This window comes from Phoca vitulina, unplaced genomic scaffold (assembly GCF_004348235.1).
Source record: "Phoca vitulina isolate PV1807 unplaced genomic scaffold, GSC_HSeal_1.0 scaffold58, whole genome shotgun sequence".
Taxonomy (NCBI): Eukaryota; Metazoa; Chordata; class Mammalia; order Carnivora; family Phocidae; genus Phoca; species Phoca vitulina.
Genome location: NW_022589761.1, coordinates 9,361,659 through 9,386,697, shown reverse-complemented (window position 1 = coordinate 9,386,697; position 25,039 = coordinate 9,361,659). Strand labels below are relative to the sequence as shown.

Genomic DNA, 25,039 nt, shown 5'->3' with positions numbered 1-25,039 from the left:
AGCTCTCTCCGAAAGAACTGATTTTATTTGAAACAATATGGGAAAATTCAAGGCTGAGGGCAATGTTAAAGCAAATAGTTCCTCTGAATTAAAAATAATAACTGAAACCGTAGGATAGCTATTTTATCATACACACCTGGGGAATGAGCTAATAATTTCTATATATTTTAAGGCCAACAGTACAATTACATAAATATTTTTCCATACAACTTTTTAAATCTCCTAGGAAGAAATATGAAGCTATACTGTATTATAATTACTTCTACTACTTTTTATTTGGTTTTGAATTTCTGTCCAGAATTACTTCATTTCAACTTGAAGAACATTCTTCAGTATTTCTTTTAAGGTAAGCCAGGTAGGAATGAATTCTGTCATTTTTTTATTTCCTGGGAATATCTATTTTATCATCTTTTTTTTTTTTTTTTTTTTTTTTGAGAGGGAGAGGGTTAGGGGAGGGGCAGAGGGAGAGAGAGAGAGAGGGAGAGAATCTTAAGCAGACTCCACACCCAGCATGGAGCCCAACACAGGGCTTGATCTCACAACCCCAAGATCATGACCTGAGCCAAAGACAAGAGTTGGATGCTTAACCAGCTGAGCCACCCAGGCGCCCCACCATCATTTTTGAAAGATAATTTTGCTGGTTATAAGATTGGTTGGTAGGGTTTTTCCTTTTGAGCAATTTGAATATGTTATCCCACTGCCTTATGTCCTCCATTGTTTCTGATGAGAAGCATGCTGTTAATCTTATTGAGGTACTCTTGTGAGTAATACATTGATTTCCTCTGGCTGCTTTCAAGATACTCTCTTTGTCTTTAATTTTCAGCATTTTTACCATGATGTATCTGTTTGTGGGTGTCTGCACGCATCCTGCTGGGAGTTTGTTGAGCTTCTGGTATGTATAGATTAATGCTTGTCAAAAAATTGGGGATGGTTTGGGGTGCCTGGGTGGCTCAGTTAAGTGTCTGACTCTTGGTTTTGGCTCGGGTCATGGTCTTGGGGTCCTGAGATCAAGCCCCGTGTTGGGCTCCATGCTCAGTGCAGAGTCTGCTTATCCCTCCTCTCTCTCTCTCTCTCTCTCGTAAATAAAATTCTTTTAAAAATTGGGGGTGGATGGGGCGCCTGGGTGGCTCAGTTGGTTAAGCGACTGCCTTCAGCTCAGGTCATGATCCTGGAGTCCCGGGATCAAGTCCCACATCGGGCTCCCTGCTCGGCGGGGAGTCTGCTTCTCCCTCTGACCCTCTCATGCTCTCTCTGTCTCATTCTCTCTCTCAAATAAATAAATAAAATCTTTAAAAAAAAAAAAAATTGGGGGTGGGGGGCGCCTGGGTGGCTCAGTCATTAAGCATCTGCCTTCGGCTCAGGTCATGATCCCAGGGTCCTGGGATCAAGCCCTGCATTGGGCTCCCTGAACGGCAGGAAGCCTGCTTCTCTCTCTCTCACTCCCCCTGCTTGTGTTCCCTCTCTCACTGTGTCTCTGTCTGTCAAATAAATAAATAAAATGTTTTTTAAAAATTGGGGATGGTTTTAACCATTATTTCTTTAAATATTTTTCCTCCTCATTTCTTTTTTCTCTCCTCCTGGTTTTCTCATTAAACATACGTTGATGCATCTAAAGATGTTCCAAATTTATCTGAGTCTGTCTATTTTCCTTCATTCTGTTTTCTCTGTTCTTCAGATTGTATAATATCTATTTATCTATCTTCAAGTTTTCTGATTCTTCTGCCAACTCAAATCTACTGGTTAGCTCTTATGATTTTTTTTTTATATTAGTTAATGGCATTCTTCAACTCCAGAATTGCCATTTGGTTCTTTTTATTATTTCTATCTCTTTATTGATATTCTCTACTTGATGAAACATTGTCTTCATATCTTCCTTTGTTCTTGTCCCTTTTTCTTGCCAAAAAATTGATATATTAGGTAACATATCATAGCAATTCTGAATATCAGTCCCTCCTCCCACCCGCAGACTTGCTTTTGTTGTTTTTTGCTTAATTTGTTTTGTGTTTTGACTAGGCTGTTTTAGTGAAATCCATTTCCCTTTGCAATGTGAAGCATTTAGTGTTGTGCTTGGATGTGTTCTCAGTCACCTAGGATGGCAGGAGTCTCCAACTATCCTTTCCCTTGATCTCTTTGTGAAGCAATCTGCCTCATTTGGTACTATTTCCAGCTCATTAGGCTCCACTGATTTCCTGCTGATTGCTCTGCTGTTTTCAACAATTTCTTGGAGGTGTAAATTGCTCAGTAGTCTGATCCAATTTAATTCTGGAAGGACTGGTTTTTAAGGTCAATCTCTGGGGTGTTTTGATCTCAGGATTTGTAGCATATATAGATATGTATAAAAATAAAAGCACAGAAAGTGAGAGGATGGAATGGAACTATATAGGAGTAACATTTATATAAGTCAATGGAATTAAGTTGCTATAATTCTGAAGTCAATTCTACATTAAGATGTATATGGTATGCAGGGCACCTGGGTGGCTCAGTCGGTTAAGCATCTGCCTTCATGAAGCTCAGGTCATGATCTCAGGGTTCTGGGATCAAGCCCTACATCGGGCTTCTTGTTCAGTAGGGAGTCTGCTTCTCTCTCTGCCTTTGCTCCCCCCACCCCCGTGCTTGCTTTCTTGCTCTCTCTCTCTCAAATAAATAAAAATCTTTAAAAAAGATATATATGGTATGCTTTAAAGAATCTATTAAGAAAGTAACTTTAAAAATAGTGAATGAGTGCTTGCTTCAGCAGCACATATTCTAAAATTGGAAAAATACAGAGAAGATTAGCAAGGCCCCTGTGCAAAGATGACACACAAATTCATGAAGCATTCCATATTTTTTTTAACTATAAAGAACAAACTGGGTTACTGGAGGGAAGGTGGGTGTGGGGGGGCTGGGTTAAATAGGTGATGGGTTAATAGGACACTTGTGATGAGCACCAGGTGTTGTATGTAAGTGATGAATCACTAAATTCTACACCTGAAACTAATATTACACTGTATGTTAACTGGAATTTAAGTAAAAACTTGAAAATATATATATACACAGTGAATGAGAAGAGAATCAAAACGTGTCACTATAAAAAAATCAACTAAACACAAAGGAAGGCAATAATGGAGAAAATGAGGGACAATAAAGCTATAAGATATAGGAAACAACAAAATAGCAAAGTAAGTCATTATCAGTAATTGCTTTAAATGTAAAGGGATTAAACTCCCCAACCAAAAGACTTAGATTGGCAGAATGGATATAAAACAAAACAGAATCCAACTATAAGCTGTCTACAAGAGACTCACTTTAGATCCAAGACACATGGGTTAAAAATGAAATGATTGGGAAAGATATTGCAAATAATTACCAAGATAGAGCAGGAATTGGCTATACTAATACACAAAATAGACTAAAAACTGTTACAAGAGACAAAGAAGGACATTATATAATATATTGATAACAAGGTCAATATACCAAGAAGATCTATCAATTACAAACACATATGTGGCAAACATCAGAGCTCTGAAGTATATGAAGGAAATGTTGACAGAGAGGGAGAGACTTCAGCACCCTACTTTCAATAATATATAGAACAACCAGACAGGTGATCAATAAGAAAATAGAAGACTTGAGCAATACTGTAGACCAGTTGGGCCTGACAGATACACAGAACACTCCACCCAACAATAGAATACATTTGTGTCAAGTGCGTGTGGAATATTCTTCAGGATAGACTATATGTTTATTTTTAAGATTTTATTTATTTATTTGACAGAGAGAACAAGTAGGCAGAAGGAGAGGGAGAAGCAGGCTCCATGCTGCGCAAGGAGTCCGATGTGGGGCTCGATCCCAGGACCCTGGGATCATGACCTGAGCCGAAGGCAGATGCTTAACTGACTGAGCCACCCAGGCACCCCAGGATAGAACATAGAACTAGTTAATACTTGTTAAGCCACAGAACAAATATTAATAAATTTTAAAAGATTGAAACTAGAATTCAGTAGCAGGAAAACTGGAAAATCAACAAATATGTGAAAATTAATCAATACACTCTTAACTAATGAGTTAAAGAAGAAATCACAAGGGAAATTAGAAAATATCTTGAGACAAATGAAAACAAAAACACAAACTACCAAAACTTGTGACATGCAACAGAAGCAGTACTAGAGGGAAATTTATAGCAGTAAATGTCTATATTAAGAAGATTTCAGGGACGCCTGGGTGGCTCAGTCATTAAGTGTCTGCCTTCGGCTCAGGTCATGATCCCAGTGTCCTGGGATTGAGCCCCGCATCAGGCTCCCTGCTCCGCGGGAAGCCTGCTTCTCCCTCTCCCACTCCCCCTGCTTGTGTTCCCTCTCTCGCTGTCTCTCTCTGACAAATAAATAAAATCTTAAAAAAAAAAAAAAAAAGATTTCAAATCAACAACTGAACTTTACTCCTGAAAGAACTAGAAGAGAAAAACTAAACCCATAGGTGCTAGAAGGAAAGAAATAATCAAGATCAGAGTAGAGAAATAAAATAGGAGATAGAAAAACAGTAGGGATAATTAATGAAATAGTAGAGGAAATTCATGAAACCAAGAGTTGTTTCTCCAAAAAAATAACATATTAACAAATCATTAGCTAGGCTGACTAAAAGGAGAGAAGACTCAAATAACTACGTTAGAAATGAAAGAGATGGAGTTTCCTCAAAATGTTAAAAATAGAACTCTGGAAAACAGTATGGAGGTTCCTCAAGACGTTAAAAATAGAGTTATCCTATGACCAAGCAATTGCACTACTGAGTATTTACCCCAAAGATGCAGATGTAGTGAAAAGAAGGGGCACATGGACCCCAATATTCCTAGCAGCAATGTCCACAATAGCCAAACTGTGGAAGGAGCCAACATGTCCTTCAACAGGATGAGTGGATAAAGATGTGGTTCATATATACAATGGAATATTACTCAGCCATCAGAAAGGATGAATACCTACCAGAACAGGAGGGGATTATGCTAAGTGAAATAAGCAGAGAAAGACCATTATCATATGGTTTCACTTATATGTGGAATATAAGGAATAGCACAGAGGACCATAAGGGAAGCGAGGGAAAACTGAGTGGGAAGAAATCAGAGAGGGAGACAAACCATGAGAGACTCTCGACTCTGGGAAACAAACAGGGTTACAGAGGGGAGGGAGGTGGGGGGATGGGGTAATCAGGTGATGGGTATTGAGGGCACGTGATGTGATGAGCACTGGGTGTTATATGCAACTAAGGAATCGTTGAACACTACATCAAAAACTAATGATATACTATATGTTGGCTAGCTGAAAATAATTTAAAAAATAATTTTCTAGTATACTATAAAAATTTTCAATATTTACTAAGGATGTTTTTGTAGTAAAACTTATTCATTATTTATGTGAAATTAAAAAAAAAACAGATTCAAAGGGATACATGCACGCTGATGTTTATAGCAGCATTATCAACAATAACCAAACTATGGGGAGAGCCCAAGTGCACATTGACTGATGAATGGATAAAGACGATATGGGGTGTGTGTGTGTGTGTGTGTGTGTGTGTACACATACATGCAATGGAATAATTACTCAGCCATGAAAAAGAATGAAATCTTATCAAAAACTAATGATGTAATGAATGGTGAATAACAACATGATAAAATTAAATTAAAAAAATAAAAACCCATGACCTTTAAAAAAAAAAGAGAATGAAATCTTGCCATTTGCAACTATATGGATGGAGCTAGAGAGTATAATGCTAAGTGAAATAAGTCAGAGAAAGACAAATACCATATGATCTCACTCATATGTGGAACTGAAAGAAAACAGAATATATGGGAAGGGGGAAAGAAAAAAAGGAGAGAGAGAAACAAGCCATAAGAGACTCTACGGTAGAGAACAAACTGAGGGTTGATGGAGGGGAGGTGAGTGGGGGATGGACTAGATGGGTGATGAACCCTTGTTTTGATGAGCACTGGGTGTTGTATGTAAGTAATGAACTACCAAATTCTCCAGAAACCAATATTTCACTGTATATTAACTACCTAAAATTTAAATTTAAAAAATAATTTAAAAAATAAAAGTAAAAAAGAAATGAAAGAGGTGATATTACCAATTTTACAGAAGAGAGTAATATGAACAATTTTGTGCCAGCAAACTGGATAATCTAGATGAAATGGACAAATTCCTAGAAACAACCTAAGACTGAATCATGAAGAAATAGAAAATCTAAATATACTTACAACTAGAAAGGAGATTGAATCAGCAATCCAGTACCTTCCAACAAAGAAAAGCTTAGGACCAAACAGCCCCACTGGTGAATTCTTCCAAATGACTTTAGATCTTAATTCTTTTATGGTACCATAGGCATGTATGTAAAGATACAAATTTCCCACTAGAAACATCCTTAACTGCGTTCCATACATTTTGATAGGCTTTGTTTTTATTTTCATTCAGTTCAAAATACTTTTCTAATTTCTTATAATTTTTTTTGATGATTCCTAGAGTATTTAGAAATGTGTTGCTTAAAATACTTTTGAATCCCAAATATCTTTAGTTGTTGATTTCTAATTTTTTTTAAAGATTTTATTTATTTATTTGACAGATAGAGACACAGTGAGAGAGGGAACACAAGCAGGGGAGTGGGAGGGGGAAGCAGGCTTCCCACGGAGCAGGGAGCCCGATGCGGGGCTCGATCCCAGGACCCTGGGATCATGACCTGAGCCGAAGGCAGACGCTTAACGACTGAGCCACCCAGGCGCCCTGTTGATTTCTAATTTATTTCCATTGTAGTCAGAAACATACTTAGCATGATTTCATTTTTTAAAATTTATTAAGATGCTTTATGGTCTAGCATATTATTTAGGCTGGAGAGAATAATAGGGCATGCTGCCTTGAAAAGAGTGTGTATTCTTCTCTTGGTAGAGTGTTCAATAAATATCAGCTCAGTCAAATTGGTTGCTAGTATTACTGAAGTTTTCTGTACTCCTGCTGATTTTCTGCCTGGTTGTTATATCAATTATTGAGAGTGTATTGTTTAACTTTCCAACTTCTGTGACTGAATTGTCTATGTCTCCCTTCAATTATGTCAGTTTTTATTTCATGTAACTGTGGGTTCTGTTGTTAGGGGCATATATGTTCATAATTGTTATATTTTCTTGAGGAAATTACCCTTTTATTATTAAATAATGTCCTTATTTTTCTCTAGTAACTTTTTTAAAACATATTTTGTCTGATATTAATGTGACCATCCCTTCTCTCTTCTGGCCACTCTTTGTATGGTGTATCTTTTTCCATTTTTTTTTTTCAGCCTATTTCTGTCTGTTGATATGGTTCAATTTATGTCTGCTATTTTGCTATTTTTCTGTATGCCTCATGTGGTTTGTTTGGGGTTTTTTTATATCTAACTTGTATTTGTTGAGGAACAATGTTATTCAGCATCTGCAAGGAAGATCTGGGGCTTACCTACTTGTTTATGAGTTTGGTATACAGATGCTTTTTAAAAAAATTTTGGGGTGCCTGGGTGGCTCAATCATTAAGCATCTGCCTTCGGCTCAGGTCATGATCCCAGGGTCCTGGGATCGAGCCCCACATTGGGCTCCCTGATTGGTGGGAAGCCTGCCTCTCCCTCTCCCACTCCCACTCACCCTGCTTGTGTTCCTGCTCTTGTTATCTCTCTCTGTGTCAAATAAATAAATAAAATCTTTAAAAATAATAATAAAAATTAAAAATTTAATTCCAGTGGATATATTAGAGAAGGGGGGAGGAGCAAAGGGAGAGGGAGAGAGAGAATCTTAAGCAGGCTCCACTCCCAGGATGGAGCCCGACATCATGGCTTGATCTCACAACCCTGAGATCATGATCTGAGATGAAACCAAGAGTTGGAGGCCCAACCCCCTACTGCACCATCCAGGTGTCCCTGTCAGAACTTTTCAAAGTCCCTGTCACGGTCTTATTTTCCAGTTCTAACCGTTTCACAGCCCTAGGCGGATGTGATGCTGACCTTCAAAGAGTGACACCTCTTGCTCTTGTTTTCAATAATGCCCTGAGGATAGACCTTTTACAGAGTTTCAAATCAGGTAAGTCCCCTCTGATGACTGCCAGACTCAGTTTCTGCAGTTTCTGGTGTTGGTTGAGAATGATTGAGAGTGACCCAAGGTAGAATGTCACAAATCCCACTGTTCTTATTGAGGTTCAATAGTGTTTCTTCAATAAATACCTTTTAGTTTGTCATAGAAGTTCAGTTCATTTATAGTGTTCTAAAATGGTAAATTTTTTGCCTTTTTTTTTTTTTTTAATCTGTGAAGGGAGAAGATTTACTGAGATCCTTACTGCACCATTCCAGAAGTCCCTTCTTGGCAGCTTCTTATAGGGTTAAACATACACCAAATGACTTAGAAATTCCACTCTGAGGTATTTACCCTAGAGAAATGAAAACTTATGTTCACATCAAAACCTGTAGGGTAATGTTCATGGAAGCTCTGTTCATAATCCCCCAAACTTGGAAACAAGTGAAGGATGACTCACAGAATGGGAGAAAACATTTGCAAATCATATATCTGATAAATAATTTGTATCTAGAATATAGAAAAAAATGCTTATAATTCAAAAATCAAAATTTAAATAACCCAATTTAAAAATTGGCAAAGATTCTGAATGAATATTCTGCAAGGGACAATATACAAATGGTCAGCAAGCACATGAAAAGATGGTCAACATCATCTTTTAGCCAGCAGGGAAATACAAATCAAAATCACACTGAGTTACCATTTTGTACCCATTAGGGTGACTAGAATTTAAAAAAGAGAGAGATAATAGATGTTGGTGAAGATATAGAGAAACTGGAATTCTCATACACTGCTGGTGGGAGTGTAAAATGGTGCAGTTACTTGGGATAACAGACTAGCGTTTCCTTAAATGATTAAACATAGTGTTCCCATATGACCCAACAATGCCATTTCTGGGTATATACCCAAGAGAAATAAAAAACATGTCCACACAAAAACTTGTAAATGGAGGAGTACCTTTGATGGGTGGTGAGGGCCAAGCTGTGCAACTCTCTACTCATACTGTAGGAAGATGGCTCAGAGACTTCTGATGAGGTGGGCACCCCTTAACCTCCAGGGCTCTGCAGACCCCACAGTACAGTCCTGGTGGCCTGACAGGAACACCTGGTCCAGCCTAATCAGTATACACACCACCAGAGTCTCTACAGTGACCTTTAACATCCAGGGTGGACCTGACTTTCAAGAGTGAGTTGTCAACAGTGAGAACCAGTGCTTGTGGATTTCCATGCACAGTGGTGTGGTCCCTGCAGGTTTTTTTCCTCTGGGGCCAAGGCTAGAGAAGATGGTGTCCAAACAGCACAGAAAGGTGATAATGACCAAGGTGGATATTAATGACCACACATTATGAGTATGAGATGTCAGCTGTTCCCCAATGTGCTGGCCATCAAGAATGGGACATGATGGGCAAGTTTGTAGGTATCAGGGACCAGCAGGAAGGCTTCCTGAAGAAGCTGATCGGCTGACAAACAGGAAAGAGTCCTGATTCCCCTTGCCCCCCTGGATCCCCATGGTCCCAGGGAAGGACTCTGATGGAACTCACAGCCCTTCTGTGCCATCCCTTCACACCTCTTCCCTTTTGTCTGACCCCATGGGCCCATGCTTTGGAGACCCGGCCTCCAAACATGGGAGCCTCAAATATTTTCAACCCAGTTGACTGCCCAAGGTGGCCACCAGAGGAATGGTACTACTGCTGGTCTGGGGACAGCTATCTTCCCACCTTTGTCTCTGCTTCTAGGGCTTGTTGCCATTCCCCCAGGATGCCTGGAGAGAGCCCTGGGGCCAGCCACAGTGTTACTGTTCCAGCAGTAACAGCTTGGTTCTCATCTCCCTGGTCCCTTCTGATCTGAACCCAGGTATCTGGCTCATTTGCCTCCTGTATTTTTCTTTCCTGCTGCCCCCCCCACCTTTTTTTTTGTAAAAAAGAAAATTTAAGAAAAAAAACCCAAGTGAGAATAATATACAATTCTCTCATTTATTATAAGTTTGAATAAAACTTTATGTGATTACTACCTCCTGTGAAGAACAGACCCTGAGCTCTGCACTAAAATTACCCTGTAGCTGCCTCCCACTCCCCCACCCAAAGAGCCTCTTCCCTTCTTTCCTCCTAGGCACAAGGGCAGAGAATTGCACTGGGCTGGGGTAGCCCTGCAGACCCATGACTCTGGAAGGCTGAAGACACTGCCTTCCCTCACCATTAGCTGGCCCTTTTGTTCTCTGAGCAGGAGACTTACCTGTTAACAAGCCAGACCAATCAAACTAGAGTTTGCATTGTCAAAAAAAAAAAAAAAAAAAAAGATAATCAAACATGTAAATGGATTTTTATAACAGCATTATCCACAATAGCAAAATGTGGAAATAACTTAATGTCCACCAACAGGTGGCTAAACAAAATGTGGCTGTTGTGGGATGAATCTGTCCCCCCAAATTTTATATATTGAAGTCCTAGCACCTAGTACCTCAGAAGGTGATGGTATTTGGAGATCGGGTCTTGAAAGAGGTAATTCAAGTTTAGTGAGGGCATGGAGGTGGGCCCTAACGCAATGACTAGTGTCTTTATAAAGAGAGATTAGGACACAGGCTTGCCCATACAGAAGGAAGACCATGTGAAGACATAGGGAGAAGAAACAGCCCTGGTGACACATTCATGTTGGACACTGAGCCTGTACAATTATGAGAAAATACATTTCTGTTGTTGAAGCCACCACTCTGTGGTACTTTGTCACAGCAGCCCTTGCAAACAAATACAGTGGCATATCCACACAATGGACTATCATGCAGCCATAAAAAGGAATGAAGTAGTGATATACACTATAACTGGGACAAACCTTTAAAAACATTCTGCCAAGTGGAAAAAAAAACAACACATAACCCATCACAAAAGACCACACGTTCTATGATCACATTCAGATGAAATTCCAGAATAGGGAAATCCAGCGATGAAAGTAAATTAGTGGTTGCTTATGGCTTCAAGGACTGGGGGTGGGGTGGGGGGAGTGGTCTTTTTATTACGGAGTTGTGGTTATGTGTAAAATTGCTATAAACATTCTTGAACAAGTTTCCTGTAGGTATATATTTCTAATTCTCTTGCACAGATACCCAGGAGTGAAATTACTAGATCATAGTGTAGATCTGTTTAATTTTTACAAGAAATGCCAAATTGCTTTTCATAGTAGTTGTGCCAGCTTATACTCTCATGAGCAATATGTAACAGTTCCAGTTTCTCCACAGCCTTGTTAACGTTTGACATTGTCTGTCTTTCACATTTTAACCATTCTAGTAGATACGTTGTACTTGCTATTGTGGTTGCTTTGTGTTTTTCTTGGTGACTTGAGGACTCATCCTAATACCGTTTTTACAAATGGATTATCTCCAAATGTTTTTAGACCCTGGCTAGAGGCCAATCAGTTGCTCTTCTTGAGCTGCTGGTTAAGTGCACACCCTAACTACCTCTCTCATTGGGCGCTCACACTCCAGGACACTATACACCTGCCCTAATTGCCCCAGGACCACGTACCAGACAACCAGGGACAGCCCCTCTTCCCCAGAGTCTGCTGAAATTATTCAAAGTAGCAGTCCTAAGCCTTGCCTAAGTCCTAAGCTTACGTTGCCTCCATCATTCCTTCCCACAGAAACAGCAATAAAGGTGCTTGCCCACAGTTCTCTTCTCTCCCGTGGCCTTGTGTATGATCCTGGCACTTCCACAAAGCGACCCCACATGGCATGCTGTGTTCTCCCTTGGGAACTGTGAGTATAATAAATTGTAAAATTCTCCACTTTCTCTCTCTTGATCTGCATCACCATACCTTACCCAAAGTAATATGGTTAAAACACTTATGCTGTGGACTTTTTTGTTGTTGTTGTTCTTATTGGCCATTTGTCTATCTTTTGTGAAGTGTCTGTTCACATCTTTTGCCCATTTTTTGTTTTTTATTTTCATCCTATTAAGTTGTACGAGTTCTTTAGATATGCTAGAGAGAAGCCCTTTTTGGATATATGTATTATAAATATTTCATGTCAGCCCATAGCTTCATTTTCATTGCCCTAATGGTATCTTTTGATGAGAAATTTTTAGATTTACTGAAGTTCAATTTATCTTTTTTTTTTTTTTTAAGGTTAGGGCTTTTTCTTACTCCAAAGTCATGATATTCTACCATATTTTATTCTAGAAACTTCATAGTTCTTTATTCTCTGATCCACCTCGATTTAATTTGGGGGTATGGTGTTAGATATAGGTTGAGGTTAATTTTCCCAAGCTTATCCAGTTGTTCCAGCACGATTTTTTGAAAGAACTGTCCTTTCCTGCACTGAACTGCCTTGGAGTTTTTTAGGACAATCAAATGACTGTACGAGTATAGATCTATTTCTCGATCCTCTATTTTGTTCCACTTATCAATTTATCATTATACCAACACCACATGGCCTTGATTTTAGCTTCATAGTAAATCTTGAGTTCAGGTAGTGTAAATCCCCCAGCTTTATTCTTCTTTTAAAATACCCTTAAGTATTCTAAGTCCTTTGCATTTCCACATGCTTACAATTAATAGCAATTTCTGCAGAAGTGCCTGTTGGGATTTTGATTCACCATTGAGTGTATAGTTCAACTTGAGGAAAACTGACTTCTAAACATCTTTGGGTCTTCTCAGCCATGATCATGGCACATCATTCCATTTAGTTAGGTATTCTCTAGCTTCTCACAGCAAAATTGTGTAATTTTCAGATATGTGTTTTGTTAAATTTATTCTTAAGTATTTTATGTTCTCTAAAAATGGAACTTTTCTCTTTTAAATTTCATTTTCATTTATCTGCTGTAATATAAAAATTAAAATTGGGGGCATATATTGTCCTTGAAACTATAAATCTTTCCCACAAAGAAAACTCCAGGTTCAGATGACTTTAATGTCAACTGGAACCACGATTTAAGAAAGAAATAATACGACATTAATATCTTTTTCAGAAAATAGAGAAAGAAGGAACATTTCCCATCTCAACACTGATACTAAAACCTAAGAAAGATATCATGAGGAAAAAAATTGTAGACCAAAATCAGTAATAAGCATACACACAAAAACCTCCAAAAAAACCGAAAAGAAAAAAAAAATCCCACAAACCCACAATTAGCAAATGGAATTCAGCAATATATATAAAGGATAATACATCATGACCAGGTGGGGCCTAACCTAGGAAAGCAAGGCTGGTATGACATTCTAAAATGAATCAAAGTAATTCACCATCTTAAGAAGGAAAGAAACCAAAACATCGTGTCAGTAGTTGCTTTTTTATGTATTTGACAAAACTCAATACCATTCATGAGGACTCTCAATAAGCTACAAATAAAACAAAACTTTCCCAGTTTGATAAGGGATAGGTATGAAAATGAACAGCTAACATACACTTTATGATAAAATATTCAATGTTTTTCCCCTAAGGTCAGAAACAAGGTTCTTCCATTCAACACTGTCCTGTAATACGTATAAAGTGTATAACAAAACAAAAGCATTCCCATGGCACCCTCACCCCCTATTTCCCTACTTCCAAGAGTAGACTACTTCCCATCCTCTTGTTTTGAATTCACTTCCATATTTCTAAAGTCTATGCTTTTGTTAATTCATCAGTTTTAGGTATTAGCTGCTAGTGAGTGTGAAAGATGAGGGCTTAAGGTGTCTGAACAACCCATTTTCCTCTTTTCTCTTGTGCTGCTTGGTTTCCTCAGAAGGAATCCTTGAGTTGCCTGCCTGGGGCTCTCACTTAACCTCGTCTTCCGCACGCACGCCCTCTCTCATCCCTGCTTCAGGCCTGCCAGCCCAGAGACCCAGGGTCTAGACTTTCCTGGAGTAAACCTCCAGCCAGGCTGGAGAAGGGGTTCGGGGCCTGGAATAACAACTCGTTCCTTCACTGCAGGCCAGGTTCGAGTCCCACTTGGTGTATGAATTCTGATTTCTGTGTAGCCTTTCAGGTAGTCCATGTTTCTAGCCCTCCCCTTCAGAACGTGGCACTGGTGATCTCTGAGTGCTAATCTGTTCTGGGCTCCCCTTTACTTCAGGCTCAGTTGGGTTGATGAGCAGTTATCTGCCTCTCCCCAAAACTGTGTTGCTACCACGTCCTCTCTCTTCCTGTGTCCTTGTGAATGTACATCTTGCTCTCTTCTCTCCTTATTTTAGCGAGGTTCCAGGGAGGAGGAAAGGGTAACCTCCACTCAACCTGCCATGCTCCTCTACAGAGGAATCACCCCCATCTCCTCAAGGACCTGTGACTACTGTTTTTCCTTATACTTTCTTCCTATCTCACCTCCAAATACACATGACATTTGTGTATTTGTTCAAGAAATAGTAAGTGAATGTTTACCATGTGTAGGCACTGGGACTTGAACTGTGATCAGGCCACAATCCCTTGCCTATAGGAGCTTCCAGTTCAGAGGAGGGACAGGCAAGCACGTAAGGAAGTCTAAGGGGGCATAAGTGCCAAGCAGAGCATGGACATGGTGCCAGTGGAGCATAGAAGGGTTCCTTCCCGGGCGCCTGGGTGGCTCAGTTGGTTAAGCGACTGCCTTCAGCTCAGGTCATGATCCTGGAGTCCCAGGATCGAGTCCCGCATCGGGCTCCCTGCTCAGCAGGGAGTCTGCTTCTCCCTCTGACCCTCCCCCTCTCATGCTCTCTCTCTCTCTCTCAAATAAATAAATCTTTAAAAAAAAAAAAAAAGAAGGGTTCCTTCCCAAGTTGGGGCATCAGGGAAGGCTACCCAGAGGGAGAGGTGTCTCAACAGAGACCTCAAGAGAGAATGGGAATTGGTCCAACCAAACACATTTGTGCCCCAACAAGACCACAGGGAGAAGAGCCAAGGACAGTCACAAAACCCAGCCATCCCACCTCCTCCCCACAACCCTCATCCCTACTCTTGGGGACTCTACTCTGACCCTCAGCCCTACTCTTGGGGACTCTGCAGGGCTAGCTCCTTGTCCTTGATATTCCCTCTGAGTGTGAGAAAGGCAGGAATCACCCAAGACTCAAATGGTCTTCTACCTACTCTAGGAAATGTGGGTAGGGAAATGTGCAGGGGCTTTATTTGTGGTCAAGGGCTGTGGTCTGAGGTTCGATTTCCGCTTCTTTTCCTCAAATTTCTGAAGTCATTTGATTTGAATTCTTTGCTTCTCTCTCAAACCATAACCCAGGACTGTACCTCACCCATTCATCTGTCAGGAGAGCAGGAAGGGACAGAACATCCTATTCATGGCCCAGTTTTCTCCAAAGGAGTGAAACTTTTAGGAAGAAATTGAACAGATTCAATCTTGTATATTTATTGAGTAAACCAATCCTGGGTAAAGAAAAAAGAACACTAGGTTTTGGGACAGAGGTTGGGGAGGTGAGAAAAGTCCCCTCCCCTCCCCTCCCACCACAGGGGGTGGGTCACTTATAAAACTCATGCTCTTGCTCGTCCTTCTTGATGACTGTCTTGTACGCTTTCTCGAAGTCCTTTGCCAAAACAATGTAGCGGTTCTCACGGACGGCCAACATTCCACTCTGTTGAGGGACGAGAGTTAAAATCTATTCCCCAGCCCTAGTGATGGTGGAGGGAGAGACCAGGCCCCAAGCCCCAGGGAGGCAATGTGGGACATGAGGATTGTGGCAGAGTGGTCTCAAAGAGGGTCTTCATACACCCCCTGCCAGGATGCAGAGAGAAACCCTCACTCACCTCCTGACAGATGGAGTTGATATCAGCTCCTGAAATCTTATCTGGTCGGGCCACATCTGCGGCAGGTGAATTAAGGAAACCCCTTTCCCTGCATGAGGGGGTAAATGCCTGGAACCAGAAGTCATCCTCGAGCTTTGTCACCACCCCCACCCCTGGACCTTGGTCTCCTGCCCTGTACAAGTTGGGTCACAGTGAAGGCAGAGATGGTGATGAAGATCCAGTCCCCGTTCCCAACTGGGACCCTCCCCTCACTTCCAGAGCAGGATACAATCTTCCAAGTCAACCTCCTCAGAGAGATTCATCTTGCTGGTGATAGTGGAGAAAATCAATCTCTTCTGGCGGCGGTCAGGGAGTGGAAATTCGATTTTACGGTCAAGGCGTCCTGGCCGCAGCAGGGCAGGATCCAGAGTGTCTGCTCTGTTTGTGGCCATGATCACCTGGCATTGGGGACAGGTCAGCTCAGACCTCTGTCCCCCCTACACCCTCTTTCCTGTCATGATACCTGCCCCCGCACATGCCAGCCTCCACCTTTCCCTGATTCCCATACCACACCTCCCCTTGCCCAGCCTGAATCCCGAACCTTGACATTAACGTTCTGGTCAAATCCATCCATTTGGTTCAGCAGCTCCAGCAGGATTCTCTGAACCTCCCTGTCAGCTGGAGAGCGCAACACGGTCAGTCCAAGGCATCCCGTACAAGCCTGCTCAAGACCCCAGGCCCTGTTGAGGCATCACTCACCCCCTGTCTGGGCATCAAATCTCTTGGTGGCAATGGCATCAATCTCATCTATGAAGATGATGGCAGGTGCGTTCTCCTTGGCCAGGCGGAACACGTCCCGGACCATGCGGGGGCCCTCGCCCAGGTACTTCTGTACAAACTCTGAGCCCACGACCCGGATAAACGCAGCTGATGGCAGGATGACAAGGGTTAGATGAGGAAGGGCCTCCCACAGGGCCCGTACTGCTTTACATAAAGAAACTGCGAATCCCCTGAAGACATGCCTTTCTTTGAACACCCACTCCAAGTAGCCCGGGTCATTCTCTCATGCCCTGGGGCTGTGTCCCAGATCCTGCTGGGAGGACCAGGCATCTGCTTGCACCTCACAGCAACACAGCAGCCCAAATCACGAATCCAGGACCCCAAGCACATATTCTGACATAACCAACAAGTGGCAATGTAGTTGAAGACAGGCTTGTTCTGGGCCTCTCCTTTTGAACTTATTTCTTAAAGTCTAAGGTATTTGTTAATGACTAGATGCGGCTCTGTGTGGCATGGAGCAAAAGAACCCTCCTTTCAGCTACCACAGGGAAGGGAGCCACGCTGTCCATGATGCAGCCCTGGAGGTCTTCTGTCCTAAGCAGGAGCTGTGCATGTGGCAGGCCTGCTCCGCCACGCCCTAACATCCAGAATCCGCACCCGGCTCCAGGTGTTCCTCCTCTCCCTACCTACATCACCTGGGGGCTTGCTCAACGGCAAACCTCAGGGTATCTAAACACATTTACGTGGCCGCTCTGCAGGTGTCCACATTGTTACCTGTGAAATCCCAACTTCTGAACTCCCCATATCTGACTCGGGCCTCGGTCTGTCTGCCTTCCCCACACTCCACTGCTGCGGTGCCCTGTCCCCCCCCCCCCCCCCGCCTCCCCTTCCCCGTCCTCCCAATCTCTCGTACTGTGTTTCAGTGAAAATCTCCTGGTCACTGAATTACAGCACGTCCCACACTCAGCCCGTCTTTCCCCAACGCCAATCCTGTGAGGGTCACCATTACCCACCGCGCCATGGCCCCAAGAAGAAAGTGGAAGTTGCTCCTGACTCCTCCCACTTGCCAACCCCCTCTAGTCAGTCAGTAAATCCTGTCACTTCTGCCCCGATTCTACCTTCTCTCTCCAACCCCTACCCCCAAGGCCTCTGCCCAAGGCTATAACAGTCAGTCCCCCGGATCACTCCAAAGTCTTCTAACTGGCTGTCAGATTTCTCCTCTCTCCAGTTCACTTCCAGCTGCCAGAATAATCTTTCAAAAAGCTTATCTAATCATACCACTTCTCTAGTGGGGTGGCCACTGGCCACATGTGGCTGCTGGGGAACAGAAATGTGGCTGGTCCAAAATGAGATAGGCTGTCACTGTGAAATACTCACCGGACTTCCAGAGAGACTTAGTACAAACTAGTGTAAAATATCTCAACAAATGTCCACCAGCAAATGTCCGGATAAATAAAACATGGTATATACATACAATGGAATATTATTCGGCCTTAAAAAGGAATTCTGTTTTGACACCTGCTCCAGCAAGGATGTGCCCTGAAGACAACAGGCTAAGTGAAAAAGACAGTCATGAAAACACAAATGTAGGATTCATCTACTTCTATGAGATACTCATGTATGACAGCCAAATTCCTCGCCACTGGAAGCAGAACAGAGGTTATCGGGTTTGGGGGCAAGGGGGTGTGGAGAACACAGTTAGTGTCTAATGGGTATGGAGTTTCAGTCTGGGACCATCGTTCTGTCCCAAGTTCTGGAAATGGGACAGGGGTGGAGGTTGTGCAGCACTGTGAATGTTCTTAATGCCACTGAATTGTACACTGAAAAACTGGTTAAAACACTAATTTTTGTTATATATATTTTACTATAATAAAAAAATTTTTTAAATCTTCAATTTTATATCTGCTACATATTAAAATAATAGTACTTTGACTATACTTGTTAAATAAAATATATTAAGTTCACCTACTTCTTGTAACTTATTTCTTTTAGTGGGTACTTAAAATTCTTAAATTTTGTATGCGGCTTGCATTGTATTTCTATTGTCTCCTGCCCGTCTAAAACCCCCCTGCTCTCAGGACAATGTGCAAAATCCCTGAGATTCGTGCTAAGACTATATTCACACCCTTTCTGAGCTCTCCAGCCTCACCCCTGGGGAACCTGCCAAGCACAGCCCTCCTTCAGCCAGCCCGCCAACATCGGCTGAGCAAGTACCACAGTGCGTTACTGGGCAGGTGCAGGAAACGCAGGAAAGAACGAATGTACAAGGTTCTACCCTTGTGGAGTTTCATCGTGGTCTACTCACAACTCACTCAATAAAAAGTTCTTTCCCACCCCGGGCCTTTGCACATACTATTCTGGGATGCTCCCTCCCAATTGTGTGCCTGACACATCGCTCATGCCTCGCTTCCTCTGGGAAGCCCTACCTGAGAGGCACAGGCAGAATGGACCAACATGCCCTCCCATGAGGGCGATCCCACTTCTCTCCCTGCTTCCCTGGGGCATCTACTGCTCTGCAGACTGCTCCTACTCAACCTCCCCTCCAACTGAGCCCCCTCGCTCACTCACTTCAGCTGCAGGGGCCTCCTTGTTATTCCTGGAACACTAAGCACATTCCCGCCCCACCAGACAGTCCCGCCGCCTGATACGTGCCTCCCGCAGACATCCATGTAACTCACTCCCTCACGTCTTTATGTGAACATCACCTCATAAAAGTCTTCCCCGACCACCCCCCAATTCTGCCATATAAAGTGGCAGCCCTTTGTCCTGCTTCCTCTCATCATGCGTTCAGCACCACGTGACCTATAATCTGTTCACCTGTTTATCTGTCCAAGGACTTCTCCAACTAAGACATCACCTCCACGAAGAAAGGAGACTTTGTTCTGTTCACTGCCATGTCTCCTACACTTAGAGCGCGGCTTGGCACACTTAGGTACTCAATAAATAGTAACTGAATGACTGAGTTCTATGTGTTTTTCTTTTTCCGCAGCCACACTGGGAGGTTCTCCAACACGGGACATGTCTGAGCTCAGCTCAGGGCCTGGGAGAGCAGAAGTCCAATGAACCACTAAGCAAATGAATGTTCAGAACAATGGCTGGCATTTCTTGTCCACTCTCTACGCGCCAGGTATGGTTCTAGAAGCTTTATATTGATTTAATCCTCCGAATAACCCAGACAGATAGGAAACGGAAGTCACAGAGAGACTAACTTATTGAGTAGTGACATACACTAGCTTACATAGGGGAGCCAGATTTCAAACCCACTCAGCTTGGCCCAGAAAACCCACTGCTTAACCGCTGCCTTCTATTGCCCCCAGCTCACACGTGTTAAGATTTTAAGATGTGCTGAGCCCGAATCTCAGGCTTTATAAACAGTAACAGAGCGACTTTCAGACGTTTTTGTCTGGAACCTATAAGAAATAGGTGTATAAACAACCACAAGTGTATGTGTGTACGCAAAAGGTTTCACGAAGTAATATGAGCTCTTACTATGTGGGATGGATGCTGATGTTTCCAGTTTCATTTTTTTACATGCTGGTTGCAACCCATGAATTTGAACTCATGGTTACTAATGGGTGACAACCCACTGTGAAGCAAGTCTTCTGTTAGACGAGGGGACTGAGGCATGAGGCAGTGAAGCCACCTCCCCAGGACGGCACAGCAAGAGGCAGCCTGGGGCTTTGACCCCACAGCCCCCGTTCTTAATCGCCACACCTCGCCACTTCCTGGGGAAGATGAGAAAGCAGGGAGCGAGGTCCCAAGAGCCCAGAAGGTCAGAGCTCCAGGGAAGGGCCCAGCAGCTCACCTGTCGTGTGATGAGCCACGGCCTTTGCCAACATGGTCTTCCCACAGCCGGGTGGACCATACATGAGGACGCCTCGGGGAGGGTCAATGCCGATCTGAAATGCAGAGGTAAAGAAGGATGAGCCAGGGAGTCCCACCGCCAACTCGAGACACGGGGGGGGGGGGGGGCGGGGGCGGCTGTCCCTTCCCTGGCACTTCCAGCCCCTCACCTGCTTATAGAGCTCAAAGTGTGTAAGTGGGAGCTCCACAGCCTCCCGCACCTCTTGCTTCTGGATGTCCATGCCCCCGATGTCTGCATACATCACGTCTGGCTTCTGGTCTGGTGGGAGAGCAGAGCGGGGGCTCCCAGCCTGGCCCACAGGGTCCCCTCAGGCTTCCCCAGCCCTGGGCTCCCCCTCTCACCTGAGGTGAGCATCATGATGCTGCTGTCTGCCTCAGGAGGCAGTACGTCCACCAGGGCATTGCTGTGCTTGTGGAGGGCCACCGAGGCATTAGGCTTGAGCAGCTCCCGGTCAATGGTGCTCAGGATGCGCACGTAGTAGTTGGAGCCTTTGGGAGACAGGAAGGGAGCAGGGAAAGTCAGAAGTGCAGAGAACCTCAAAACTGTCTCCTCCCCCAAATCTTAGAGTCATAGCCTCCAGGCCAACAGTATCTTTCACTCAGACCCCGAACAGCCCTCCTGGCCTCTAGTCTTGCCTCCTCCGGTCCATCCCCACATTTGTGATGACAGCTTCCTTGTCCATCTCCAGCCCCGACGGTCTCTCAAGCTCCAGCCCTAGGTGAGCAGCAGCCTCCTGGAATGTGTCCCCCCGTGTGTCCCCAGGGTCTCCCTCACTCACTGTGCTGCTCCTCTTGGGTCCCTGTCTCAGGGAGGCCCGTGGTCCCTAGTCACCAGCTAGAGTCCCAAGGCTCATGCTGACCTTTCTCCCCTGCCCTCCACAGCCCATCAATCCCTGTGCTCTTCCACCCAGCCTCCTGAATGTCTCCAATCTCCTCTCCTTCACCACAGACCCCACCTGATTCAGCCTTCCGCTCCCACCTAGGTCTCTGCACCAGACTCCTCCCTGCTCGCCCAGCCTCCAGGCTCACGGCTCCCATCCACCTTCTACTCTTATGGTGGTGATACTCACCTCTGTGCAGCATCAGTCTCTCTCCTGACCGTCTAGCAGCCTCCCGGACCCCTCCCTGTGAAGTCCTTGGCTGCCTGCACTGTCTCCCTCCAAACCTACTCTTCTGCCCATGTTGGCATCTCAGGGATAGCCCCACTGTCCCCCTAAGTCCTACAGGTCCAAGACACGAGCCTCATTCTGGGGATCTCCCTCCCTTCACCACCTCACCTCTGGCCCCTCAGTCCAATTCCATGCCCAGTTACACTCCGTTCCCCACCTTTACAAGAACATGGCTTGGTCCAAAAGAGCAGAAGCCAGAAGCAGGAAATGACAGATAACACACAGAGACAACAACCATCATAAGGGCAGGGCCTGAACCCGTGTTAACAACAGCAGCTACCACATACTGAGTCCTGCCAGAGCCCAAGCTCTTCACACTTCACCCATGGTTTCAAATTGCCAGTCCCAACCCAGTAACTGTCATGAAATCAACTTAGAGGGTCACATCCAGAACACTGTTTAAGACAAAAACAGGCTAGAACAGAATAAAAAACATCAGAGTATGTAACACATAGTAAGGCTAAATATCATTTGATGAAACTTTCAATATGTATTTAGTTTTTATACATGGATATGTATGTAGCTGACCCTTGAACAATGCAGGGGTTAGCAGCGCCGACCCCTCAGGCAACTGAAAATCCACATATAACTTGACTCCCCAAAAACTCAACTACTAATAGCCCGCTATTGACCAGAAGCCTTACCAATACCAAAAAGGGTCAATTAACACATGTCTTGTATGTTTTACGTATTATATACTATAACCTTACAGTAAAGTAAGCTAAAAAGAGAAAATATTATTGAGCAAATCATAAGGAAGAGAAAATATGTTTACAGTACTGTACTGTATTTATCCAAAAAATCCGTGTATAAGACCCATACAGTTCAAACCTGTGTTGTTCAAAGGTCAACTGTACACCTAGGTACATACATATATATACACGCACACACACAAAACACACACATACACACGTGTAGAGAGAGAATATAAAATATATGTCTACTTTTATATCAAAGTCAGAAAAACACCATTACATTGCCTTGCTTTGTTTGTTCTTCTAAGACCCCAGCACACTTCCTGGTCCGTGACAGGAAAAGAATTAACCGATGTTTAATGAACAGATGAGTGAACGAGGTGCCCCCCTACGCACCCACCCACGCACCTGTGGTGGAGCCCACAATGGCTGTATTCTGATCCACAGCCTCCAGAAACTGTCCGATGACCAGCGGGATGCTCTGGATTCGCTTCACCTCCTCCTGGGCATGGAGGAATTCCTTCTTCAGGTTCTTCTGCTCATCCTTGATGTATTCCTCCTGCACCTCGAGGAACTCCAGCTCTTGCTGCAGCTTCTGTGAGTGGAGAGGGGTAAGGTAGACGGTTGTGTCCGGTCCTGCTGAGCCAGGCAGCAGTGGAAGGTGGGGGGAGTATGGCATGCTGGGTCCTGTGCAGGGTCCAGACTGTGGCTGACTGTACCTTGTAGCGGCTGTACAGGTCCTCCAGGTCCTCGGGCTCAGGCCCCAGGAAGGAAAGGCCAGTCTGGGGCCGTGACACAGACAGTGCTGGGATCTCATCCTAGAACAAGGGAGAAAACTCAGGTTGGAAAAAGAGCGTCCCCTCATGAGAGAATCCAGAGCACCCTCCCCACTCCACCATGAACCACTCAGCCCCTAACAGGCTCCTGACATCATTCAGCCCCTCTAAATAGACTCTACAAGCCTCTCAGTCCCCTAGATAGGCTCCTGATGTCATCTAGCCTCTAACAGGGCCCCTTTGTCAACTAGCTCCCCAAACAGGTATTTTACTATCATATGCCCCTTGTAACATATCCCCAATATCAACCTGACTCCCAACTAGGGCGTAAAGGTCACATCAACTCCTTACCGGACTCTAATGCCTCTTAGCCCCCGTCAACTAGTTCCTAGTCTCACACGACTATCTCATTATAGGCTGTTAAAGTCACCTTCGAACATTCTAACATCACCCAGTTTTCCCCAAAAGATCCCTCATGTCACAGAACCCGGACTCAAATTAGGTCCTTATGTCATCCAGTTCCCTAGGTCGGCCGCAAACATCACTCGGCCAGACCACAGATACTACGAAGCCCCCCAACACCAGCCAAGTCCCGAACGTCAGTCAGCTCCCCGGCCCCCCGTGAGACATCATTCGGCCCACGGCCAAGTGCCCTATCACTCACACCCTGACACATCCGCAGCCCCGCCGGGCCACCGATATCACTAAGCACTCCTAGCTAGCCCCCGAAGTCATTCAGTGCCAAAGAACCTGTAATGTCACTCATTCCTGCAGCCGCGCGTTCTGAGCCTTACTGCCCTCCTAACATCATTCAGCCACCGAGCCAGGCCTCGGGGCGGCATAGAGCTCTCCACCGAGGCCTCCAGAACCAGCCAGACCCGGGCCGGAAATCCCGCAGCCACTCAGCACCCCACGCAGGTCGGCCTCGCCCTCTCCCCGCGAGCCCGGCAGCACCGGACCTGAGCTTTCTCCACCAAGATGCCTATTTCCTCCATAGTGACCAAGCCGGCCTCTTGTGGCCCAGCCAGATCTAGTCACCGCTTCCGCCGACGCTACCGGAAGACCAGGGCCTCAGTGGATTCTGGGAAACGTAGTTTAAGACTTCGCTAGGGAGGGCTGGATGGGCCGCAAAGGATGGAGGGAAGGGAAGTCTTCGTCCTGGGCTCCGCCCCCAAGACAAGCTTAGGCGCCCTCCTTACCTGGGCTGGGGACGGCGCGCGTGCGCAGTAACGCGTGGTGGCACCATCTCGAGCGGCGTCCGCGCGCAGTTTTTCTCGCCAGTAGGGGGCGCTGCCTCCTTTTCAGTTGAGGAACTGGCAGATCCGTCCGGGAGAGCTTGGTGGCCAAGCGCTGGTGGCGCTCATTTAGTGGCGGGGCTGGAGATGCTTTGGGCGGGGTTCCCCAGAGGGGTTCCTTTAGGAGATCTAAATGTGGGCAGCGCCCGAGGATTGTTCCCCGCGTGGGGGCGGGAAGCACCGGGCTCCACCCTGGGGGTTGATATAGTGTGGGCCAGGAGTGAAGGCTGGAGAAAGAATTCTTGAGACGTTTTGGTGGAAGAAGGTGCTTTATTATAGCAGGGGGACAGGACCCGTGGGCAGGAAAAGCTGCACTTGTGTTTGTGAGGAGTGACTGATTAAATACCTTCTAGTTTGGGGGGGGGACGGTGCTAAGGATAGAGTAAGTAAGTCTCTAAGGAATTTGGAAGTAAAGCTTTCAGGACCTTGAGGGGCTAGCTGCTGCTAAGATAAGATTATTTACTAATACCTAGTAAAACATCAGTCTTGAGGCTCTTCAGATGTGTATCAGTGGGCCACATGCTCTGGAGGTCGTTGCAAATATATCTTGGGGAGTGTTTACCGCGATCAGAGAAAGTGACACTAACAAGAGCAAAGCTATGGTGGTAAAAACAATGGAGGAAGTCCTTGAGAGAGCTGTAGGAGTGTGACAATCTGTAAGCCTCAGGAATTCCACCCCGGGGAATGCGAGCCTCAGCGAAGTGTGGCCTGGTTTCTTTTTCTCCCATCAGGGTTGAGGAGCCCCAAGCCT

At 44.6% G+C, this 25,039-nt stretch overlaps 1 protein-coding gene, 1 long non-coding RNA gene and 1 other non-coding gene across 4 annotated transcripts; 2 read left to right on the top strand and 1 right to left on the bottom strand.

The window, feature by feature from the left end:
• The first annotated feature begins 592 nt into the window (after positions 1–592).
• On the top strand, positions 593–20,288 carry LOC116623196. 2 transcript variants are annotated; one of them, XR_004297694.1, is made up of 5 exons: positions 593–892; positions 7,941–8,056; positions 8,285–8,390; positions 11,674–11,788; positions 19,479–20,288. It is a non-coding gene; the product is annotated as an uncharacterized LOC116623196 (long non-coding RNA). The 2 variants fall into 2 exon arrangements; XR_004297693.1 differs by having other exon boundaries at positions 7,941–8,390.
• On the top strand, positions 2,722–2,828 carry LOC116623476. The gene has a single exon (XR_004297715.1). It is a non-coding gene; the product is annotated as a U6 spliceosomal RNA (small nuclear RNA).
• PSMC4 (proteasome 26S subunit, ATPase 4) lies at positions 15,305–24,063 on the bottom strand. Its single transcript, XM_032390125.1, has 11 exons — positions 23,953–24,063; positions 22,937–23,035; positions 22,626–22,812; positions 20,696–20,842; positions 20,503–20,612; positions 20,295–20,388; positions 16,469–16,636; positions 16,311–16,387; positions 15,999–16,167; positions 15,731–15,786; positions 15,305–15,558 (listed from the first exon to the last, which is right to left on the bottom strand). Exons 1-11 carry the CDS (start codon positions 23,986–23,988, stop codon positions 15,445–15,447), a joined length of 1,257 nt encoding a protein of 418 aa, XP_032246016.1. The 5' UTR covers positions 23,989–24,063; the 3' UTR covers positions 15,305–15,444.
• Positions 24,064–25,039: the final 976 nt, after the last annotated feature.